Source organism: Zootoca vivipara, chromosome 11 (assembly GCF_965207765.1).
Source record: "Zootoca vivipara chromosome 11, rZooViv2.hap1.1, whole genome shotgun sequence".
NCBI lineage: Eukaryota > Metazoa > Chordata > Lepidosauria > Squamata > Lacertidae > Zootoca > Zootoca vivipara.
This window is the reverse complement of record NC_142594.1, coordinates 13,703,161-13,728,806: the sequence shown is the minus strand read 5'-3', so window position 1 is coordinate 13,728,806 and position 25,646 is coordinate 13,703,161. Positions and strand designations below refer to the sequence as shown.

Here is a 25,646-nt window from a genome sequence, read left to right as displayed (position 1 = left end):
AAAGCACTGGGTACGGACAGCAAAGGGTAGAAAATCTTTGGGGATTTGACACATCTGTGTTTGTTCAGGAGTGCTTTCGCTTTTGCTGAACGGCAATTTGCAAGCTGTTTGAAGTTTTGGGTTTGCATGCCATAGTTTGCTTGAGGGCAGGCAGGAGGGGTGGGCAAGTTGCACTGAAAAAAAGGTATGATGTTGACACAAGATTCTCCCATACCCCATCAGGCCTAGAAGGATAGCTTGTTGATCTTCCCCCCCTCCTAGTGCTTGATAGAGAAGGCAGGAAAGTCTCCGGCTGACTGCACCCCGAGCGATCTCATTCATCTGTCCCTGGTTTCCCGTTCTATGCAGATTAAGTCCCGCCAACAGGCCACGTTCTATCCCTGGGATTAGGAATGTAATATCTAAGCAAGTCTACAGGCACGTACACTACATTAGCTCAAGACCAATGAAGCACAACCCTCGTAATTTGAAGGCAGAGCCAATACAGAGCGGGGAGAGAGATGGTGCGGAGCCCACAGTTGCTCATTTAAATTCCACACATGAACTTCGGCACCTACTAGACTGGAATAATTTCCTTTTGCAAAGTCGGAACGTGGCTACGCCTGACTACCAAGGGTGCCCACAGTTGATTTTCACTGCACTCATAGTCAACGGGGAACCACAGCCAATGGCAATATAAGACACCCCCTTAGGCCCTATACAAATTCGATCAACAAACAAACAAACAAACAAACAAACAAACAAACAAACATACATACATACAATGTTGGCTGCCAGCGGAAGCTAGTAGTTTCAAAAGGTTTCACAGTAGTCATAGGCTAAGAAGTAACTTCTTCTTTTGAGGTTATAAGGCTGAATTCAATGCATGCAACATTAGAACTGTGGTAGTTAGAGCGTGGAGCCAATAATGCATTTTCCATCCTTGTGTGGGACAAATGCATCCCTTCCAACTCTACAATCTTATGATTCTATGTTGTTGCAATAGGTTCCTCCCCTGCTTCTGCATTGTCTAAAAACTGTGGTGAGGTTCTGGCATTTTTAGCAAGGAGGGGAATTTAAAGATCAGAAGTCAGCCGGTCGAGCAAACGAAAGGCTTTGTTTTATCTAAATGCAATTAAAAACTTTTTCTAATTATGCTAAGTGGCCTTGCTACAGTTTTCATTATTACCTTTCTTCAAGCGGTGCCGAGACTGAACATTTGCAGGCTTGCAATTTAACAAACGGACAAGGAGTGAATTTGAACGAGTTGGCCCTGTTCATACAGAACGCTCTTCAATGATTTTTTTTTTCTGCTAGGACTCTTGTTTGGACAGACAACAGGGGAGAGAGCAGAGGCACGGAGGAGGCAGATGAACTGGAGATTGTGTAAACATTCATCACTAATCCCCAGCCAGCTCCTAGCTCCACCCATCCAGCTCCAATCGGATTTGGTTCTTGTGTGATCACATTGCCTCCTTAACAACAGAGCCTGGTGCAGCAAGTTATGGTCAGGAAACTTCGAAGGTGTCTAGAAAAACTGCTGAGCAAGGTTTGCAGAGCCTTTAATTTATTAGAACAGATTCAAAATTTAGAACATAGAATTGAGAGTTCGAAGGGACCGTGAAGGTCTTCTGGTCCAAACTCCCTTCTACCAAGTTGGACCAGGTTGCTCAGCACCTGTTCTAACTGCTCTTCATGTTCTTTCCCAGCGGTTCATAAATTTCTCTCTCTCTCTCTCTCTCTCTCTCTCTCTCTCTCTCTCTCTCTCTCTCTCTCATATATTTAAATCAGACACTAGGAAGTGAATCTGAGGCCTTAATCCAGGATTAGGCTGCAATCTTAAAAACACAATGATGCCTACTGATTTAATAAACATGCATAGGATTACACTGCTAAAACATCTGCTCTACTACTGAGCTATGATGATGATGATAATGTTAATGACAGTACTGATATTATTTATACCCCGCCTATCGGGCTGGGTTTCCCCAGCCACTCTGAACACCTGGAACCCACAGCAGAAGTGGAGAATAGTTACAGGGAAACGAATCTCTCCATATGAACCTACCCGGATCCTGAGATCATCTTCTGAGGTCCTTTTGTGTGTTCCTCCTCCACAAGAGATCCCAAGGGTAGCAGCACCAGAATGGGCCTTTTCTACAGTGGCTCCGTTTGTGAAATGCTCTCCCCCGGGAGGTTTGTCTGCCACTTTCATTATACATCTCTAGGCGCCAGGCAAAAATGTTCCTCTTCAACATGGCCTTTGGCTGATGTGAGATCCAATGCCCTTTAAAAATGTTTTGGGCAGGGGAGGGATTAATTTTTATTATGCATTTTGTGTTTTTATATTGTGCTTTTATGTTGTGAGCTGCCCTGAGACCTGTCGGTATAGTGAGGTATACAAATTTAATAAATAATCATACAGTAATAGTAATTACAACTAAGCCATTGCCCCATAGCAGCTGGTGAATAGGGACGAGAATTAATTGGGGCGCAGCTGAAGATACACCCCACTTTTCCTTCATTACATGTTTTTCTAACAGCAAAAATCCAGAAACACAATAGAAAATCAGAGAGTTCAGTTTCCTGTTTTAAAAAGCCCAGAAGACACCCAGCCATAATGGAAAGTGTGCTTCAATTTTTTTTAATTAACTTTTTGTTTTACATTATTTTACACAAATGGAATGTTAAAACATACAACCTAGATCAGTTAAAAAGGGGGGGGGGGAATCAATGATCATTTAGTGGCAGACCAAGTACATGATGAACCTTTTAAAACATCCTCATTTCCCCAACCGTACAGCTCAATTAAAAAAGTTTGAAACGTGTTACATTAGACATCACTAATTGCATTCTGGTTTATTAGCAGGGTAAGGAAGGAAGACTTCTTGCCCACTGCCACTACCAAACGTTAAGATGTGTCCTGCTCACAGTTCCATCTACGTCTTGTGGAAATGAGTTAGTCCAAACAGCTGATTCATAGCGTGAATCTAATGGTTTGAAGAGCACTTCCGGTTCGTCGCGGCGGTGAGAAGGACGCAGGGACTTCGCGTGCCGAGGTCCCTGGCTTCTCGGAGGGGGGGGGAAGTCCGCAGAGCGAGCGGACTCCCCGTAAAAGCATCGGATCGAGAGTTCCGATGACTCAGGCGTCCAGCGGCTGCTCCGTTTGGCGGATCCCCCGCCGCCCGAGAGCTCAATAGAGCGATCGTGAGCCGGTGGGGTTGAACCGCGGGAGCCATTTTGGGCCACATCTTACCTCCGGAAAGCGAAGCTCCGAGTCCTGACCCGGCAAGCGGCGGATTCTTCCGATTAGATACTAAAGATTCCTAAAGAAGTAAGTGGAACTTTGATCGGGATCCTAAATTTGCTGATTGGAAAATAGGAGAGACTTAAAGAAACGGAAGCCGGTCTCTTCCTAATGGGAAACTGGGAGGCGTTTGGAAAAAAAAAAAAATCCAAAGCTGAAAAACGAAAGAATTTGAAACTGTGGTCCTGAGAGGGAAAAAAGACTTTTTGGAACCATCTCAGCCCCCGAGTCCGGCACCCCTTGAGGTACAGCGGCTTTAAGGGGAAGAGTGTTTTGACAGCTGTCAAAAGCTGTCAAACTGTCAAAAGACCGGGTGGATGGATTGCATTGCTGTGAACAGGAAAAATTGTTGGTAAAAGTGAAAGAACTATTTAAATTGGAAGTAAGAATGGATTTGGGACTGAGTTAAGAATCAAGAAAAAGAACAGCCAAAATGGAGTCGATCGTCTGAGAGAGGAATTTTCCAGTACCCATTGTTCCCTACCCCCTGTTTATCTGCGGTTACGAGAGGTATGAAAACAAAGCTGTCTCGAGCCTTCCAGGAGACTGTACTGAACTACTTGCTGTCATGGGAAGATTTCTACAAGGAATGGCATCATCCCAACTTACCACCAGTTGAGATTGAAGTCCAAGTCCAGGACTTAGAGGATAATTTAAATCTAAATTTGGAGACTGCTGATTCTGAAACTGTGTGTGAGGAGAAACAACTGGAAGAGGACTTGGACTGTGACAAATTTGTTTGGGATGAAGCAAAATATGACTTCCAAAAGGAAGAAAAACAACCAGAACAAGAAGATGAGAGACTAAGGGACTTAAAGTTTAATGGATTTGAAGCTCCTGGAGGGGTTAAAATGTGGAGTGGGGTGTTTGAGGGATGGGAAGGACAGGGGCAGGGGGGGGCAAAGGCCTGGAGATGGACTTGGGAAAGAATGGGTGTGGGGTAAAAACTTTAGTTAAAAGGTATTGTTTTGGTTTCTGAAAGACGGTCTTCGAAATCTTGGCATGACAATGGAAATGCTGAACCAATTGGGGGGAAAAGACTTAGGGAGAAGAGATGGAATGTAAAAAAGAAAGGGAAAAAAGTGTTATGTTTCCTTAAGGGAGTATAAGAATGGCTTGGAAAGAATTTTTAAGTTACTGTAAATTATTGCAGGTTAAGTGAGGTGTTTAGGCAGAAAGCTGCCTGCCCCCCTCTCCTTACTCTGAGGCACTCAGTGGCAGGGGGTGCCCAGAGGGGTGAGGAGGAAATGGAACCTTGGAAGTGCTGTATCCTGCAGGCACCTCTTGTGGCAGGAGGGGACCTGTGGGAGGGCAGCATGAAAAAGGAGGAGGATTGAGTTAATATTACAAGATTAAGATTTGAAGCTGAGTTGGAAAATTCGCCACAAGTAATTAGAATTTGCAAGGAAAACCATGAGGAAGACAACCGAGGGAGTCGCAATTAAGATGTCAAAATAATAAGAACTGGGAAGTTTGAACTCTTCCCAATTTTCTTTTTGTTTTTGTTTTGTTCTTTTTTCCTTTCTTTCTTTCTCTTTTTTCTTCTTCTAGGTTTATTAATATGATTATGAAAGAGTTGGGGGATGCAGATCCCCATAACTCCTTCCTACCTGTTCTCTCAGTGGCAGGGGGGGGATATGGAGGGAGGAGGGAGGGGGGAAGCAGAACTCAACTCACAATTGGACCCCTTTGTTTCCTAAAGCACACGGGCCCTACTGGTGGCAGAAGTGGACCGGTGGGTGGAGGGAAAATGAAGGGACAGTGTTATACTATATGTCTTGTTTGTGTATTTCTTGTTTGAAAAATTAATAAAAATCTCTTTAAAAAAAAAAAAATGAAGAGCACACACTCTGGTCAGTACAGATAGTTCTGAATCGTTGCTTCCAACTTAGGTAAAGGTAAAGGGACCCCTGACCATTAGGTCCAGTCGTGACCGACTCTGGGGTTGCGCGCTCATCTCGCATTATTGGCTGAGGGAGCCGGCGTATAGCTTCCAGGTCATGTGGTCAGCATGACAAAGCCGCTTCTGGCAAACCAGAGCAGCACATGGAAACGCCGTTTACCTTCCCGCTGTAGCGGTTCCTATTTATCTACTTTCATTTTGACGTGCTTTCGAACTGCTAGGTTGGCAGGAGATGGGACCGAGCAACGGGAGCTCACCCCGTCACAGGGATTCGAACCGCCGACCTTCTGATCAGCGAGCCCTAGGCTCAGTGGTTTAACCACAGCGCCACCTGGGTCCCTGCTTCCAACTTAACTATGCTCAAATGTGCCTTCTAACTGCTTAGTTCCCCCCTCGCCATTCTTCAAATTATTCTTGCATCTTCTCAAAGCTGGGGAGATGGTGGGAGGTGCAATCTTGCTTCATACACCAAAATAAAATATTTTCAGTCCCTGTTTGATGAGTGCACCCCTTATCCTGGTGGTTTGCATGCTATGCTTCAGAAAATACTGGGAAGTCTGTTAGATGTTCTACAATGAGAAGATAAGGGCAGAGAAGTTTTCTGTTCAGACACTATTACCACCCACTATAAATCCTGGCCTACCATGAAGTTCTGGGTGTGTTAGAGGACATTCCCACAGTTTGTCAGAAGGTGTGGCGAGGCCTGATGAGACTGGCCAGTACCTCATGTGAACTGTCTTAGTACACTCTTCCAGAATTCTTTCCAAGGCACAGTGGCTCCTTGGTGGCAAAGGAGGGGGGAAGGGGGGGAGAAAACAGAAAAAGGATTCCCTGAAGGTTTTTGGTTTGAAACCACAGACCATATAATTTGTGAAGGAGCCAACTTTTGCAGCTTGCATGAACAATACTTTGCCACTGACAACACTTAAAAGAGAAAAAGTGCAAATGTTTTGCCTAACGAAAAGGATTCAATGAGGATTCATTCTGCATCTCTTTCAAATGCCGCCGTGTGTAGGAACAAGGGCAAGCAGTTTGCTAGTTGATTGATGCCTTCTGACTGATAAATCCAAAGAATCTGGATAAATGAAAAATTCAGTATTGGGTATCTTTTGAGATGTTTAAGGGAAGTGCAAAGTAACCAACTACTTCATTTAAAAAGCCTCGACTTATTAGAAGGCCATCTTTTTTAAAAAAATTCCCTTTCCCCCCTATCACACTCCAGAACCAAAAATAGCCTCAAAAATGAGCAACAGTACCCTTAACCCTCTGCACCTCTGCTAAACGCTTGTTCGAGTAGATCTAGCATTTACCTCCATCAATCAGTCAACTAATATTGTAGTCAACAAATCTGGCAATTCATGTTTGCAGGCTGGAATGCAAGGCAAAATCTTTGCTGAAGCAACATCTGAAACATTTAAACAAATGCCACATATATAAAGAACTAGACTGACAGCAAGCAAAGTCTGCACATCATTGATGCCACTTCTTTCAAACAGATAGGGAGTCTTGCCTATTGGCAACTCAGAGACTCAAAAAAGTAGTACCAAAAGCAAGACAATTTTCCAAATAAATCCTGGACACACGAGCAGCTTTGAGTCTTTAGCACTGCTTTGCATCACTTTTACAGTTTCCACCACTGTGGCACGAAACATACCAATGTACTCTAGAGAATGCCTTCCAGCAGCCCGAGAATTTTCCAACAGCAGCAACTTTACATTGTTCTGCTTCTGAACTGCAACCACAAATTTGGCCTCCTGACTGAGTTAATTTAGAACAATGCACTTCTGTCTTTTCAATATATCCAGCAGAACTCAGAGCAGACACCGTACTTAAGAAAAGAACCTGGCTGGCTGCACTTTGGAGCTTTTCAGTTTCATTGCACAGGGCTGGATCAGAAGCCAGAGCCATCTACCGTGTTTCTCACATTTTAAGACACCGTCTTATAACTTTTTTCCCTCAAAAAAACACTGGGTGGCTTATTTTCAGGGAATGTCTTGTTTTTATTACGTCAGGAGCAGTGCCCCTCTTGCTCCCTGGCTCCCTGCGGGGCAGGATTCTTGACTGAAAGAAAAGGACGGGCAACAGCCACCACCAAACTCCGTGAGAGGGAGTCTGAGGGAAGGGAAGTGTGTGCGTCCCTGGCCCAGCCCTCTCTCCCCGGCCCTGGGATGTTCGTGAGGGAGGGAGGGAGGGAGCTCCTCCGAAGGGCTGCTCTCTCTCTCTCTCTCTCTCCTCCCAGGTGGGGACTCACTTAATAGCAATCTGCTACACTGGAGCTTCTTAAATTTAAACCAGTACAGTATAATGGAATCTATCTGTGTGATGCAGTACGTATAGCAAATAAGGATCTCTACCAGCCAGCCCAAGACTTAAGAGCGAAAGTTCCAACAATGTAGCACTTTGTAGCACTGATAGCAAAGAGGCTACCGGCTGATAAGAGATACTGTAGAAAACAAGGCAGTTGAGCAGCAATTAAAATGGTAAATGGTAGCAATTGTAGCAATTGAGCCAGCAGGAAAGCGGGGTGAGATAATCTGCTGGTCCTAACTGCTTCTCTTACCCACAAAATGTTAACTTTTAGCAGCTCCTAAACAGCGAGAAGCCACCGGCAGCGATCCCGGTACCAGTAAAAATCCTTAAAGGGGCAGCTCTACAGACAAGCAATAGAAAGAAAAAGAATCCTCACTTTTTAAAAGGTTTTTAAAAGGGGGGAAGGTGGGGGGAAGCGAGAGGTGGGCTCTGTGTGTGTGTGTGTGTGTGTGAGAGAGAGAGAGAGAGAGAGAGAGAGAGAGACACGCAGGGGAGAGAGAGAGAGAGAGAGACGCGCACACAGAGTCTCTCCCTAAAGGGGAAGGCAGCGTCTTCAATCGCCCCTCTTTTCTTCCTCCTGTTTCATCTCCTCCCCACCGCAAATGCCACTTTTCTCCTCTTCACTCACACAGCCTAGCTAAAAAAAAAAAAATCGAACGGGAGGGGAAATCACGAGTCTGCAGCAACCAGCAGCTATGGCTCTTCGGTGCATTTTTACAAGCTTTTAAAAGAAATACGTGTCTTTGGAGCGACAGCAAAATGGGGAGAGATTTTTAGGGGGGGGAGTTTGCTGGCGGGAGGGGGGAAGGGTCTATCACTATGTCTTATTTTCGGGTTATGGCTTATATCGCACAATTGCTTAGAAATCCTGCTATGTCTTATATTATGCCTACGTCTTAAAAAAGGAGAAACACGGTAAAGAAAGCTACTCCTACTGGACACAAGGAAGTGGTTGGGCCAAAATGATTGAAAAAGCTCCTCCTCTGGCGAGATCTGTATAATGGAGTGCTAATTGAGGTCAACAAAAGAGTTTGCTCAAATAAAAGAGGCAGGGCAGAATAAGGCTCAAGACTGCAGTGTGCAATGACTTAGAAGGAGGAAGTAAGGAGGAAAGAGATTTGAAGCTTAAAGTCTAAGACAAGGAAGTATAAATAGCAAGTTATGCTATCAAGAAGATCAGCACTGAGATTAGCTCATTGGCAATGCAGAGTGGGGACTTTCCATACCAGCATGTCTGCTTGACAAAGCAAAATCGTATCTGGAAAATCCCACTCTGGCTCAAAACCAGGCAAGGGAACAAATGACAGTAAAATACAGGTTTCTTCCTTTTCTTTTCTTTAGTGTACTGGAGTAAAACAAGCAATATAAACATATATTTCTGCAACCACCTGCTTTTTCTTTGTAAGGAATGGAATAAAAGCTTTTGAGGTCTCAAAGGAAAAAAGGTACTTCAATTAATAGACATGTGAAGAAACCCAATTGAAAAGTGCCCAGTCTGAAATATTCACATTCCAGGGCCATTTACAAATTACATGGAATCAAACTCCAGGTTGCTCAAGAGTCACAGCCAATCCTGGCTCCCTGATCTATGAATAGGTACAGTGGTACCTCGGGTTACAGACGCTTCAGGTTACAAATGCTTCAGGTTACAGACTCCGCTAACTCAGAAATAGTACCTTGGGTTAAGAACTTTGCTTGAAGATGAGAACAGAATTTGTGCTCTGGCGGAGCGGCGGCAGCAGGAGCCCCAATTAGCTAAAGTGGTATCTCAGGTTAAGAACAGTTTCAGGTTAAGAACGGACCTCCGGAACGAATTAAGTTCTTAACCAGAGGTTCCACTGTACATTGATTAACTCTTCCTCCTAAGAGCTCCTGTATACCAGTGTTACATGTACATTTAAAAATGTAAAGTACCAACAGGACACTGGGAAAGGTGGAGAATGAAAAGTTAGTGCAGAAAATCAGAAGTACATTTACATTTAAATTACTGCCTTGCTTATATTGTCCCAACCTCAGCATCTGGTACCAGCAGTGATGATCCCTGGAAAAAAATCATTGAATCCCAACAGCTGCAGCAGAAAAATCTGATTTAAGTTCAAAAGGAGGGAAAGTCCCTGAATGGTACAATACAGTGCTGTTACATGAGATGGATACATAATTTAGAGCCAATGAATGCAAGTCTTTACTGTCAGAAGGTAAAAAGAACTTGAGATACCAGAAAGGAGTAACAGGCTGCCTACAGGCTAATAAAACTCCATTCCACGCTCTTTTCTCTCTATCCAAAATCCTAAAGCTACAAGAAACCACCATATTGCTTCCTTTCATTTGACAGAAGTAGGTATTGGGTGGCAAGGACAGGTTGGCCTTGAAGGTGCAAAGTGGGGTGAGGGAGACATTTGCAGGGCAGACATAGAAGTGGGCTACTTAACCCTTCTCCATTTGCCACTTTTTTGGGGGGGGGTATTAACAGAAGCTTCATTTAATTCTTAAGAACGAAATAATGTGAAATACATCTTGTTTCTTGCTATATAAACATGTGAAAAGTGTCAATCACCTTTATTCAACGCTTTTGTTACAAACTTTACAAGGTACTATTAACAGCTTCCAAAATGGGTCCCTTTTTGTGGAAACAGATATATTATTAACAGCTCACAATTTTACTTAGTGAGCTTCTTCCTTGCCCTATCCCATACCCCTCATTTTTCAATTTATGGTAAGCCACAGTAGTGTAAAGTTCTATTGGTTCAAGAAATAGAGGTGGTTCCTTCCAACCTATGCTCACAGTTATGTATGTTTAAACCCATTTATATCAATGGGATGAAGGATGAGCAACTGCGTACAGAATTATAGCTACTGTCAAAAGCCTGGCTAACAGCACTGAACATGAACTACTATGATCTGCCACTGAGACAACCTTGAATAATAATTAAAAAAACCACACAAAAGTCAATCCAGGTCCCATCCCCATGAAATGCCTCACTTTGTCTGCCTTTCTGACTACTCAGCTAGAGAGAAACAGGCTGGAGATTAAAGTAGTACAAGAAAATAACTACCTGAAACATGTTTAAAAAATACCCGTTAAATTACCTTAACTGGCAGCACTTGAGAGATGGTAATTCTTATTTCCCTATAATTTTTTAAAAAAATATTGCATAGCTGCTAAATTATGCTCTCTCTTTTCTTTTTTTTAGTTTTGCTGCTGCATTGATATCCACAAGCAGTAAAGGTGAATTTTAGTATAAATTAGAAATGAACACAGTACAGTATGCGGATTTCAATTAACTCTATAGCCTGATCAACGACGTCAATTAATGATCTCCCTTGATTACATTTTGCTCTTTGGGCTGCACACTGGCAAAGCTTTACTTAAAAAACAAAACAAAAACCTAAGTCAAGGAATGTTGCATTCTTTCACAGAAAAAATGTGAACAGCATAAAGGGTGCAAAATTTCATGAGGAAGTTCACACTGCTTAACTGTATGTACTTCATAGATTGTCTTTACCCCCAATCCCAAGCTCATGGTACACAGTGGGAGTGGGGCGGATTCCAACTCCAAAATGGCATTTTCCTTGTACAATGTCCCAGAGTCTTGATCCGGAGCACACAGCTTCCATTGAAGAAAGATTGTGAGAACAAACTGCTTCTGTAGACAGTTTTCTTTAAAAAAAATTAAAATTAAAATGAAAGTTAGCAACTTTGGCCTGTAGATACAAAATGTTGTCCATAAAGTCTGTGGGAAAAGGACTTTTCCAGGATGTGCAGCATTTTCAAGAATCCCTGTGTCTCCTTTAGGCTGAGTGTCTGTGCACTGAGCTTCCAGCTTCGCATCATTTGTCCCGTGTCATGTTCCATCTCCCTCTTAACTTTCTGGTACAAAGTAAACAGAAGTCTGGGCTCACATCGGCATCTGAAGATGGAACGCCAAATCCTTTACATGTGATGATCAGTGTGAGAGACTAGAAAGAAATTCACAGAGAAGGAAGTTAACTTTCTTGGAAGTGGAGTGTGTTCTATAAACAGCAGTTTTGGGGGGCGGGGGGAGAAAGTATGAGTCTCTCTGGACACCACTTAAAAATAAATTGCCCTTGTGCGTATAAATAGCCATAAGCACCAGCTGATACCGAGAAAACTATTCACTTGTATTTATCCTGTAACAGTGTTGTATTGGGGATTTTGAGAAGGAATCCTTTCCTCTTGGCATTTCCCATAATTTACCACCAAGATGTGGTACCCCCGTTCTACATACAGAGCAACAGGAAGCCAAACCCTTCTGCGTTTCACGTGATGGCGGGAGGAAGGAAAAATAAGAGGGAAGCAGCCATGCAAATTCTTCCCACTATTGCCCACGATTTTCTCAGAGCCCATATGATGTCTCTGGGCTTGGCCAAAAAGTAGTGAGCTCCATAACTCATTTGGGCATGAAAACTTCTTCTTTTGTTCTTGGACTACCTAAGCAGGAGAGGGCAGGAGAGAAACCTGCTCTGCAAGTAATGACCAAGCCGAATTCTGCCCAAATGAGTTGGTGCAAATTTAGCAAATTTGTCCCTCCGGCTGGTCCAGCAGCTGCCATGTTAGTGCTATATGTGAGCCCAGACTTGTAGTTTGTCTTGATCCAAGCAAACACAAGGTGTAACCAGTTAGCTCTCAGCTTACCGTTCATGGTTTGTTTGGACCAAGACCAACTACAAGCCTGGGCTTGCACATATAGCTAAGCCAAACCATGGTTCACCTTCTGGAAGTACAGCAGCAGCAGGACTGGCTGAAGAGCAAAGAGGCTGTGATTTTCTAAACATGCACCTGCATGCTTGCTTGTTCATGCCAAGCCATAGTTTGGCTTAGCATTATGTGTGAATTGAGCCACAATTGCCGCCGCCACCTTTTGTCACAATGCACTAGTACTTCAATACGGTATTAACTTGTTAACAACAGAAATGGCTTGAGGCACAGGGAGTATTTTTAAGTAGCGGTACCCATGATTCAGCGCCATAACTCCTCCCCTCTCCCAACACATCTGTATTGTGGTTTCTAAGATGACTGAAGAATGCAGAAATAGTAGATGAAACCTGGTAAATAGTATAAAAGGGGGGGGGGGAGAAAGGAAAAAGAAAGGGCCTTCTTTGATCAAGGCTTTGATGATTAACAATCAAGGAGTAACACTATGGGCACAGTGAGACTTTTCACTTTGCATTTCCATTAAACAGACATTCATTGTGGGACACACACAAAAAATTCTGAAAAATTAATCATGCTTCAAGAGCAATTTTTGATACAGCATGTGAGGGCTGCTGTTCAGGGTGCGTGTGGAGAGGAAAGCCTTCCTGGTACCTGCGAGTTATTTGTATTGTGCACCAACTCAAATAACTTGACACAAATGCCAGCAGGCATTTAAAAACAAGAAGTTTAGAAAGCATTGCTGCCCCTTCTACCCTGCTCTAACAGAGTTGTGGTTTTCATGTTTTTTTAAAAAATGCCTGAAATATGACACACAATATTTTTTCCTTGTCGGGAGAAAGTCATTAAAAAGATGTTACTGAATAGTAACATGTCTAGTTCCAGCAAGTCAGAACTGAAAATGCTAAGAGACAAATATTTAAAGAGCATCTCAAATGGCACCGATTGCTGGTCTACAAAGGGCATGCCATTGGTGAATGCCTAGTGAAAACAGCCTACCACTGTCAATACTAAGCATTAGGCACCAAGATGCTAAGTGCTACATCTGGGAACACACAGGGTAAGAACTGGTGTCTGAATGGTGCAGATAATGCCTTTATAAAGTGTTTGCCATAGCAGGGCCGCCTTTTATTTATATGCCACTTCAGGCAGCAAAATGTCTTGGGCCACCACTGCTGCCCAGAATGGTAAGATGGCTCAGGCAGAATTGGATAAAGTAGTAACAAAGGTGGTTTATCGAGTTGAGGCAGGAATTTCTTGACACAAAAATCCCCATGGCAAGAATAGGAAGCAGGTGGTTCAGGCTGCAAGGATTCAGCATTCATCCCCATCATCAGTGACAGGATCAGTGACAGTGGCATGTACAAGAATCAAATACATTTAACAACTGTGTCCAATCCCAGAAGTTATTGTGCCAATGTACCATTAGGAAAAGTAGCTGGAGCAAAAGGTTATTGGAGCACTAGAACTCACGTTGTGCTACAGCAAGATATTGAAAGCTACTCAGCTTTATATATTGGTCTTTGGGGACAGCAACCTATATGACAGTAGTTACCTACACAAAACAGGAAACTCTGACGTTAATCTGAGGGATGCTCAGGACAAGATCTGTTTACTTCAAACCATTCGTCTATGCATCTGTGAGAGAGAGCGAGAGAGAGAGAATTATTTTGCTTATTAGTCAGCTCCACGGAAACAGCAGAAATGGCTTTTCCATCAGTTAACACACTTGCAATTGATTAATCAATTAAAAAGCTATACAGTATACTGGAAAACCTCAATAAAGGCATCTTTTTGAGGGTCCTTGCATACTGTGAAGTAAGATTTCAAAAGAAAAACAATTAACAGGAGAAGTAAATATGCTGAGAGGATAAGCTCCAGAAATTCCACCTTGTCAAATCTCATTTTTAACAGTTTTTAAATGCAAACCTTTTAAAATAATTTCAGTGAATTAATGGTTAAGTGGAACAAATTCCCCTCGGAGGTTGTGGACTCTCCTTCCTTGGAGGTTTCTAAGCAGAGGTTGGATGGCCACCTGCCATGGATACTTTAGTTGAGTTTCTTGCATTGCAGGAGGTTGAACTAGATGACCCTTTGGGTCCCTGTCAACTCCACAATTCTATGATTCCAAGTCACAGCTGCTGAATTCTGTTTCGCATGTACTTACCCTTTATGATATATGCATAGACAAGGCAATCGTGCTATTGTATCCCCTTGCTGCAGCTCTTCCAGGCATATTGCACACTCCCCAGCATCTTTACTCAGCACATCCTCTACAGACACAGACAAAACACAACAGAGACAAAAAAAATCATTCCCAGTATTGACAATATCCTTTAAAGAAATGGCAAGAAAGATGAGATCTATCACATTTAACATTCAATGAAGTTAACATTCACAAAATCAAATCATACTGTGGTTTGATTTCGTCTAATGAAATACTGTTGTGAAACAAGCTATTGGAATATAGGGCTAACGATTACAATACCTCACATGTTTGTGCAGGTAGAAAACAACAAGAAAGACCTGCATCAAAGCTTTCCAGCCAGCCAGGGAGCCATGCCCTCTTCCAGTAAACTCCAATGCATCCCATGCCCTCCCAGTTTTCCACCCTCAAACAGTTAGACACTAGACCACTAAGCATGCTTGGTCCTCACAGGCTCTTTTGGGGTTTCCCACCTATTAGGGATTTCTTCCAAAGCTTTTGTGTGTGTGTGTGTGTGTGTGTGTTGCTTGGGGGTTTCTCCCCAAGCCTACCAACCTTCATGTTCTAAATTGATGGTACCCATTTGGCTACTAAGGATCCACACTTGGAAAATGAGGTATTTATGATGGTATAAAACAGGCATCCTCAAACTTCGGCCCTCCAGATGTTTTGGACTACAATTCCCATCATCCCTGACCACTGGTCCTGTTAGCTAGGGATCATGGGAGTTGTAGGCCAAAACATCTGGAGGGCTGCAGTTTGGGGGTGCCTGGTATAAAATATATTTGAACTCAGATATAGACAGAAAATAATATAAACACTCTCTCAGCCTTCCCCATAATTCAGATATCAATATTTATAGTATATACCTCCTTACAGAACAGAGACCTTTATCACCTGAAGCCTGAACATGGAAAAGATGCACCTCTGACATACTAGAGTCTATACATCCCTACTGCTGAAGTGGTGATCATAAAAGGCAATTAAACATTAACACAACACTAGATACACTCATTTGCTTCCAGATTGCAAGTTGTGCAATATGGTTTCCAGATGACATAGGGTTGGACAAAACCTGAGGCAGAATTTCTGCAAAATAAGCCCATGTGCTTGATTTCTGTAGCTTTACCTCACCAGATTTCGCTCAAACTGGCAGAGGTTTGCCAGAGCCAACCACTACTCCTGCACTGAACCTGGAAAGCAGTGTTCCACAGGCACCACCTGCCAGGCTTTCGAAGCAGCTGATGAATGTGAAAGAGGTTTAAATTCTGCACAGCATTGCCAATTTTGGATTAAGTTGTGCTGAGTGCCTATTCGGGTATGTTGCACCAAGAAACTGTCTCTTACAAGAAGTGGATTGGCCTTGCCTTCTGCCTTTGCAAGCTAGGGGTGGATAAATCTATGCCTGCTATATCAAAATAACAAGGATATTCCAGAACCAGTGTGACCCTCCCTTTCCCCTTGCGATCCATGTCCATTTCCACTTGATTAGAAGTTCAAAATCAGCTCCAGAATTTGGAGGCATCTCACTTTGTGGAGTGAAAATGAGTTCTGATGGTGTAAAAACAAAGGCATGTGACAACACACCATAATTTAATTTCAAAGTACTGTAGGTTATTGTCACGGGGGGGGGGGTTTACTGGCTACTCCAGAGTAACGACACCTCAGACCTCCGTGTCTTTTGGATTTTTATTGTGCATATTATTTACAGTGCAGCAGAGCCTCATATCATCACGTCTAGCTACTGTCTCCAGATTCACCCAATGCCTGCTTCCGGGATCTTTGCCAGCATAACAGTCTTGGAGCTCCACCTCTCCTTTCCCTGCACTTGCGTGATGCAAACCTCCTGAGTTCTGGTAGGAACTTGAAGGGACGCCCCTTGGCTTGCCCTCCGCTGGAGTCGTCCTAACTCTCTTTCCCCTCCCTGCCTGCTGTCCTTGGCAGCAGGACTGACTCTCTGATGCTGTCAGAGCCCCGGCGCCCTCTGCTTCCCAGCTTCTCTCTGTCTTCTTCTATCTCAGTGGAGCCCCCCTCCTTCCAGACACCTTGCTGTAAGGGAGGTGGTCGGCTTCTGCCCGACCCCTCCGTTACAGTTATGAATGGTGGCGCACAGATACCTTAAATGGTTTTCTTCCCTGAAAGATTTTCACTGCTCCACTGAAGAAGCAGAAACTGGAAGTTTACAACTTCTCAACTAGTGGAAGAGTAAGTTTTTAAGATATTAACTGAATAACTTTTTGAGCATGCTCTCTATTTGCCCAGACAAAAACAGCCAAGAAGGGGATCCTCCCACCCAAACTGAGCATTTTCTCAGTAATTTACTACTAGTAGTGGATACAATGATCCCCCAAACGGGGATATTTTTGTAGGTGAGAAAGCTGTAATACCAATGTGACAACAATTCTGTGATGAATCCTTCGAATTAATGTCAACATTTACTATAAACTGATCTCTCAGTGTTGAGATACAACTCTAAAAGAAAAATCAGAATTGCTAAATCTCTCCACAGAACTAGGGCTTGAAACAAATTCTTATGTATTATACCATGCATAAAATTCCTGTGAAATCTTTATGAAATACTTTTCAGGCAATTTCAGTATGCTACATGAAAGGTAACAGATCTTTCTGTTTCCACAGTATGAAGTATTTGCAGAAGCTGGTCAAGTTAAAATGTCCTCAGTTTATAAGAAACAATTTCTACCTACACTGGCATGGTTTTATGAACCTTCTGTTTCTAGTCAATAATTAAAACATGGACTACATTCACATGTATTTACAATTTAGCACTATGTCAACATAGCTGAATGGGCCCAAACCAAGTACTGGGCTTACATGCTCCATTCTGTACTCCTCTTCCCAAATGGCTAAGAAAATGATTTTGGCAGCATTTCATTTTAGTTGGTAGGATCCTGGTTTAAACATACACTTTGGTAAGTTTTATAATATGCCAACTTGAAACCAAGTTAGCTTATTAGAATACAGTCGCACCTTGTTTTTTGAACAGCTTAGTACTCGACCGTTTTGGCTCCCGAACGTCGCAAACACTGAAGTGACTGTTCCGGTTTGCGAACTATTTTTGTAAGCCAAACGTTCGACGGTGCTTCCGTGGCTTCTGATTGGCTGCAGGAGCTTCCTGCAGTCAATCAGGAGCTGTGCTTTGGTTTCCAAATGTTTTGGAAGTTGAACGGACTTCCGGAACGGATTCCGTTCGACTTCCAAGGTACAACTGTAATTAGATTCTTTGTTTGAATACACAGTAAGGCTGGGCTTAATTAAAGCATAGCTATACTCTGCCAAAGTAACCCAGGCCCTATAGGAGAAGGAGCACACAACCCTGACAGTTCACTTGTGCTTGCCCGAGCTCATCTAACACTAAAGCAGGGGTAAGGAACCACCAGACAGCAGGCAAAATTTGGCCTACATCCCAAATTAGCCAACTAAGCTGTTTTCCTAAACCACGCCTATCATGCTCATGGGTACAGATGTGGCTGGAATGTCTGCGCAATCTAACTTCCCATGGGGAAACTTGATTGTGCAGCCGATACCTGCAGAAAGCAGCTTTTCTGGCCCTTTGCTCAACTCTTGGGAAACACAGCGCTTGCGATGTGCTTTGCACAGCATTTCCCAAGCACCCAACAGCCAGTTGTTTGGCTATTGGCCTGGCAAAGTTGGTCTGCGAGGATGGAGACATAAAAATCTGGTCCACCGGGTCAAAAAGGTTCCCCACCCCCTTAATCTAAAATTACTGCGATCCAGCCTGTTGGCAGGGCATGAACTCCAAGCTTTTGTGGGATACTTAAAAACCAAGGGAAACCTGATTGGCTTGGACAGCGAGGCCTAAGTGTCTTATGCCTACACTATGAAGAAGCTCACTTTGTTTTACCAATTGATTCACTTGGCACTTTAATGGCATCTTCTCTAAATATATTCTGTCCAATCCCCAATCACCTCTGAGCCTCACCCCTGGCAGGCTTTGAGCTTGCACAATCCACTGTTCTGAAGGCATAATTTTTAGAAGCAACTTTAAAATTCAAGTCTTGTTTCAGATCAAATTGATGTAAGCGCCTAATGCATTTACAGACTTTCCCACAAAGAGCCATTTCCACAAGTCTACTTTACTGTCTCCACGGCGGCCAGATAAGCTAAGACTCACATACCACAAGGCTCTCCTCAGTCCACTTCTGCATAGCAAATGTTGTCACCATAACGCTGACGTACAGAGAAACTATATCTGAAGCAACTGCTTGGAGTGAATCAATGCCAGGATTCTGAGCACAAACCCAACCATCCCTGGTTTATCACCAGTGTGGCATGATAAATGCAAAGAGAACATGACACACAGAGAGAACGAAGTCATACATGAACCTTGGAGCAAACCGATTTGTACTGCTGTGGAGGTTTCCGTAACTGCCATGATATCACTACCTGCTGCCACAAGGCAATCCAAACTGTGCAGACAGCACTTAGTCACACTCTTGCTTATAGCAAGATCTATGATAAAGAAATAGAAACCCCAGAGTTCTCTCCTACATCTGTCCTGGCCTTGCTCAAACCAACTTCAGGTTCAGCTGCTTACTGTGGAGGCTAGTTAGGCATAACTTATTATATGCTTTGATATTTAGTAGTTGGGTATGTAAAGATTTTATAGGAGATAGCTACTTAAAGGCCAATCAATTACCGGTAAATGCTGCTTGTGCGTCAGTGACATTGTAGACATTTATATCAAGTCTGGAATCAGTAGCTTTCATGCACCCAAAATGCAAAATAAAAAGCTCTTCTTAGTAAACGTCTATACTAATGTAGGTCAAGGCAGCATGAGTAAAGCAGACAGCAAAACAAAAGCCTGTTATCTGCAATACATATTGGTTTTAATGAAAGCATCCAACAGGATTCCATGCTCTGCTTCAGCTTCATAACAGAAATATTTGCCATTCAGATGAAGCATCCAAAACAATTCATCTGTTTCAGTGGAAATGGGGGTGGAAAGGGGGGAGGGAAGGAGACAGACAAGCACTACAACTTGACTGATGAAAGATCAGGCATGTTACCTGAATACTTTTTTGTTCTTGAACCCTCAATGATAGCAGACCATCACAAAAGCAGCACACAATGTGCACTCCCCTAGAAAAATCAAGAGTGATAATAGATTTTATTTTAGTAATAGTACAGAAGCTGCTGAGAATAAAATGCTATTCCTTGGCCAGTGACAGTTGCCTTAAGTTGTAGAGACACTTCTAATTTCCATAACATGTAGATTTTTTTAGTCCTTGACATTTTGATCCCCCCTCCAAACTTCATCTCCTTTGTGCTTATTTTACAAGCCAGGGCAAGTAGCAATGGACTCAAGTGCTTAAGTCCTCAAAGCAGAACTCTATTGCATGCAAAGAACAGAAAGACGCTTAATAAAGTGTGTTTAAAATTAGTGAGAAAGCTTGGCTTTTTTTTTTTTTGTTAATTACGTACTGCAGTCACTGATACTGGTAAATTAAGCAAAGATCTTATATGCCAAGTTGATTTCATACAAATATAATTTGACAATGATCAAACCAATCTTAAAATCTGATACATTAGTAAAATGTAAAACAATGCAGGTGGCCTAGCCTAATGAAAGTTATAACATACGGAAGAATATAATAAGAGCCTGCTGAAACAGGAAAATGGCCCTTCCAGTCCAGCAGCCTGTTCTCAGAGTGCCAAAGTGATACCTATCGGAAGCCGACAAGCAGGACCCAAACAAAAGAACGCTCTCTCCTCCTGAAATTTCCAACAACGGGAATTCAGCAGCATTCTGTCTCCAACCAAGCTATGGCAAGAAGCTCTGGATGTTTTGATTTTACTCCTAACGAAGGACAAGCTTCAGACCTGTCTGTAACTTTATTTTACACATTTAGCAAGACTTCAATATGGCTGTTAACAATGCATTTTCTTCCTGGTAAGTCACGGGATTGTGATGAGTTAATGCGATCATGCTTGCCTCAACCTCTCTTTGTTGGCATGTGTACCTGTAGAACCCTACCTCCCAAGTGAGTTATTTATTCTTGCCTTTCAATTGAATGACCCTAAGTTAGGATCTTATGTTTTCATTTGAGGGACCTCTATAAGCATCCAAGAAGACATTGGCAGCAAACACATGGAGAGCAGAGTAGGGTGGACTCCAGGAGATGGCCAATGCTTCATGTAACCATTTTTCTAAGGATGTTTACCCATTCTGAGTGCTTACATAGAGCAAGAAGCACGATGAAGACGGGAATACCAATATAAAAGACATATGACTGCCCTGAAAGTTTTAGACCTCAACAAATAAAGCACTAAATCACTTCACAAAAGAAAAATGGTTTGTGTACATGAAGACCAAAATTCAACCCTTAGCATCTCCAATTAAGGGTCCAGGCAGGTCTGAATAATGTATCTACCTTAGACCTTGGAGGGCCAGCCAGGTTAGACAGTACTGAGCTGCACACATCATTGGGCTGATTCAGGGCAAAATAGTTCTAGCACCTTATAGACAAACCAGGGTACTTGCAGAACAAGTTTTTGTAGTTTGAAATAACCCCTCTTCACTGTCATTTGGTAGGCAGATGTCCTCAGATGTCATAGCTGTCTTCACTGTGAGAGTTACACCAAAGTTTGGCTTAGTATGTCATCTGAGCCCAGGCTAGTGGTTTGTCATGAGCTGTAGCCAAGATTTGTTCTTGGTTTACAACTTGTGGCTTGCCTAGAGCAAGACAAATCACGTGCCTGGCTTCAGACAATGCACTAAACCAAACTGTGGCTTGGTTCAGAGCAGCGAGACCAGAGGAAGAGCAAAGCAGCTGCGAGCTACAATCTCCTCTCTGGGAGCCTGCACCAAGTCATGGTTTGATTTAGCGTTGCACGGAAACAGAGTCAATATACATCTGTGAGGGGAAGTAGCTACGAAGGCAGAGGCTAAGGCAGCACCCACATTCAGAGTCCTAACCACTAAGATACCGACACCGGGGTGTTCTGAATCTCCTAGAGAAAAGATTTTGGGGGTGTTTACAGGAAACCAAAAGCACTGAAAACATGCACAAGGGATCCATGCTAGCTAGTCCAGTTCTACCCCAATGTCCATGACATCCATGTCCCTCATAGCCACGTGTGGGGCTCCTTGATATAAGGGGGAATAATGAGCAACTGCAGTAGTGGAAGATAGTGGCATGTGTGTGTGATATTCAGTAGGTTTCCAACAAATGGGGGTACATGGGGGGGGGCTCTCCTGGGTCTGGACTTTGCTTCATCTGTTGCAGAATATGGGTGGCTTGTGGGGGCAAACTGCTGCCAGGACATAAAACCTGGGTTGTAGGATTTTCACCGACTGCCACTCTGCTAATGGATCAAATTCAAGGCATTGCCACTATAAGATCCTTTACAACTCAGGACCAGGTTACTTGAGAGACAACCTCATGCCATATATACTAAGTGGGTCGCTGCTGACTTCAGGAGAGCTTCTCCTTCAAGTTCCAAAGATATCAGAAGCCCACTCCACAGTAACCTGGAACAGGCTACACCAGGTTTGTAGAGCGGTATTCCTGTCGCATTATATGACAAACGCACACTGTACTTTCTGGAAGCTATTGAATATATTTTTGTTCAAGGAAGCTTTGCAGGAGGATGGAAAGCTCTCTGCCTGCTTAGGATTTGCTTATTGTATTTTGTATATCACCTTGAGGTATGTGTGAGGAAGGTGATTAAATAAAACGAAAGCAGTAGCACCAGAGTGCCCATTGAACTGGTCCAGGCTCACATTGACTAATGGAAAGGAGACACTTGTGAAATTCTACTAAGAATTCAACTTACCGTCATTGTGAGCCTGAACCAGTTTATCAGCATGTAATTTCCTAGACACTACCGTGGAAAAACATTATAGACATAAGCACCCTCTGTTGGAAACCTACTGACAACTATATATATCTACATGTTTTTGTGTAGAACTGCCTCTGTTCTGACTCACAAGTAAAGGATTTACACCAGGTGTTTCAGTCTACAATACCCATCCAGTGAAATAAAAGTTCCACAGAGTTGAAGCCAGAAATAAAGCTGCTACAGGGCAGACTTAGAAGAGGAAAAGGAATGCCACTTGTCACCCAAGTAAAATGCAAGGTGCCACAAAAAAGTTGTTAACAGTGGTACCTCGAGTTGCAAACACCTCAGGTTACAAACTCCGCTAACCTGGAAGAGTTACCTCGAGTTGAGAACTTTGCCCCAGGATGAGAACGGAAATCGTGTGCCGGCGGCGCAGCAGCCACAAGAGGCCCCATTAGTGAAAGCACGCCTCTAGTTAAGAACAGTTTCAGATTAAGAACGGACCTCTGGAATGAATTAAGTTCGTAACTAGAGGTACCACTGTAGTTTAAAAAATTCACAAAGGAGCCTCCCTTTGAAGTTGTTTTGTTGAAAATGGGTACCAATAGGAATAGCTGTAATCCTGCAAGTTCTGAGGTATTTGAATGTAGACTTGCTATGGTAAAAACCTGCATAGCCACCTCCATTAGGAGACCACTCCCGTTGAGTTGCATGTGTACACAACTGTTCAGGCACCTCTTCCATTGTTATTGTGGATGCTAGGTTCTATATTCCATTATATCTCTCAGCCTAACATTTTGTACATAATTCCTCAACAGGATGCAACCAGGGCCATTAGATAAGCATTTCAAAGGTAAGATTAACACATTAGCTTAAACCCCTGTAAGTAAGATGATACTGTTATGCAAATTATGGAAACACTGGGTGTTTCTAGTGTTCAAAATGTAAACCATCAACACTGTATGAAATAAGCTTCAATGTTAAACAATGTCACAATTTTGCGTCTTGGCGCAGCAAGCACTTTTCAATCAAAAATCCTTCTCAATAGTTCAGAAATTCCTACGTGAATTTTAACATAATCAAACCAGCAACACATACACACCACTTCCTGCAATAAAAATTTATTTAAAAAATAAAAACAAAAACAGGTATAATAACACTACTATATTTTCATCTGAAATAGAAAAGATCATTCCTGTATGTGTAACTCTGTTACAGAGTCGCAACCCTGGAAAAGACTGAGGCAGGCATAAATTGCAACCCTATCTGGTGTCTAAGCTGTTACAGAAAATGCTGAAGTCAAGAATTTCCTTCGCTACTGACTTATACCACATCACCTTTCAAACAAAATCTACATTGTGGGAGATCAATTACAGCTTTAGGATTTTTTTTTATTTTTATTTTTAAAAAACCAAAACACTTTAGTTAACAGTATACCAAAAACTCACAGATAGACCCTTTGAAAGCAACAGACTTAAACCTATTGCTTTCAATAGGTCTGCTCCAATTATGACTAATGCTGATTAAAGCTGTAATCTGATACACACTTAACTGGGAGTAAGCCCCATTAAGCAGATTTCTGAACAGACATACATAGGGCTGCAATGTAAGGTATAACAACTGCAAACCTACAAAATACAGTCATAAGGACAGAGAAACCCTGAAAAAGAAAAGTGCTTTTATTGATTCAAAGAGCTACATCAATAAAATAATTGTGGTCTCTTGTGAGATGCTTATATAGTCAATGAAATAAAATTACTCCATAAACATAGTGAAAGATAAGGCTTAGGGTTTGCCCTCAGGTACAGTTCCTAGCAGTCATAAGACTGCAGCAGTTGCAGACACAATTTATGACATCCTCGGAATGACCTTTAAAGTCAGAAAACTGGTTAAGTGTAGGACATTCCAGGTAGTTCTTATCCAGCAGAATCACGAGGTACAGAAAACAATCCTTGTGCATTTTCTCATAAGAAAATGTACCCATACTGTATTGTAAATCTACACGTGCAAAAGCTCTACACCCTTTCCCCTCAAGGGCTTATTATTTGCTTAATGTGTGGGATTCTATCTAGGGTTAGTAAACCAAAAGCTTTACTGGTACCAACCAAAACCACAATGTACTTGTGCAAGCTTGTGGTTTTCCAGTTAATTCTAATACAACTGTTTTACTATTCCTGCGTGGAATAGTCTTAACAGACCAGACCAGCTCCCCTGGCTTTTATTGTGTAGATGTAGAAACATCTCCAACGCAGATGGCTAAATATCCATTTCAGGCCAGAACAACAACAAATTTGTTAGATATTTTGCACCAGGAAAGCATTAGAAGATTATTACAACATTGCACAGAAATTATCCATAAATCACACAGATGGCATATGATTTATCCTATACAAGCTTCTTCGGTCTTGCAATGCTGTTTTACAGATTCGGGAAGTCAACACCAAGGCTAGCAATTTGGCCATCCTTGGTCTCATGCATTTAAAAAGATCCTTTGTATACCTATGAACAATCTAGAAATAAGAAGAATTATTTCTTAGAATAAAGTCAACAGATCAAATCCCATTTTGATTTTATTGCTTTACTCCCTGCATGTTGTCTCTTACAATTATCTTAAAATTTCACTTTGGAACAGTCCACAGAAGTTTACAAAGTGGGTGTCTTAAGTGTCCAAATGGCCCCCAGTGTATGCTGCATATTTTTCCCCTAAAAGGTAAAGGTACCCCTGACCGTTAGGGTCCAGTCGAGGATGACTCTGGGGTTAGGGTGCTCATCTCGCTCTATAGGCCGAGGGAGCTGGCGTTTGGGTCATGCTTCCGGGTCATGTGGCCAGCATGACTAAGCTGCTTCTGGTGAACCAGAGCAGCGCACAGAAAGGGATTCAAACTGCCAACCTTCTGATCGGCAAGCCCTAGGCTCTGTGGTTTAGACCACAGCTCCACCCGTGGCCCCCCTTTCCCCCCAAATTCCTCTCAAAAGAAAAGAAAGATGCCCCTTCAGTCTTTAGGTATCTAAAAATTGCTGGCAGTAATAGTAAACACACCTTCTCCTAAAAAATTTTTTTAATGCTGATATTTGTGCGAATACACAAATAACCAAAGTCAACTTTCAAGTCACCTATGCAGCTGCATTATTTGCCATAAACACTCATACCCTTGCTAATGAGAAGTCTTTTCCTGGGGGTTTTTCCATATTCCATTCCATATTGCATTCTGCTTATTCCTCTATTTTATCTTCAGATTCCTAGCACTTTTGCCTAAACTTAACTACACCAACCCCATTGCTTTTCAGATCTGTGTAACCTTTAGCTGCATTTGTCCCTACAATGGCTGGCACCTAGATAATGCTTTCCCAAATACTCCAGTGGTATTCAACTTTGAGTAGACCCAGTGAAATTAATGAACACAATGCCCATTAATTTCAGTGGGTTTACTCTGAATAAAACATA

The 25,646-nt window shown here is 42.5% G+C and overlaps 1 protein-coding gene across 4 annotated transcripts in view; it reads right to left on the bottom strand.

Moving 5' to 3' along the window:
- Nucleotides 1–10,039: 10,039 nt before the first annotated feature.
- The window catches only part of ZNRF2 (zinc and ring finger 2), a 60,206-nt gene continuing 44,599 nt past the window's right edge, over nucleotides 10,040–25,646 (bottom strand). The window contains exons 3-6 of one of the 4 annotated variants that reach the window (XR_015946385.1): nucleotides 19,426–19,498; nucleotides 14,339–14,444; nucleotides 13,727–13,809; nucleotides 10,040–11,456 (exon numbers count right to left, since the gene is read on the bottom strand). Coding sequence is in view for 2 of the 4 variants with exons in the window: in XM_035128888.3 (XP_034984779.1) it covers nucleotides 13,752–13,809; nucleotides 14,339–14,444 (164 nt within the window). In the remaining 2 variants the exon portion in view is untranslated. The remainder of the gene's footprint in view (nucleotides 11,457–13,726; nucleotides 13,810–14,338; nucleotides 14,445–19,425; nucleotides 19,499–25,646) is intronic. The other 3 variants (XR_015946384.1, XM_035128888.3, XM_035128889.3) reach the window with 3 other exon arrangements.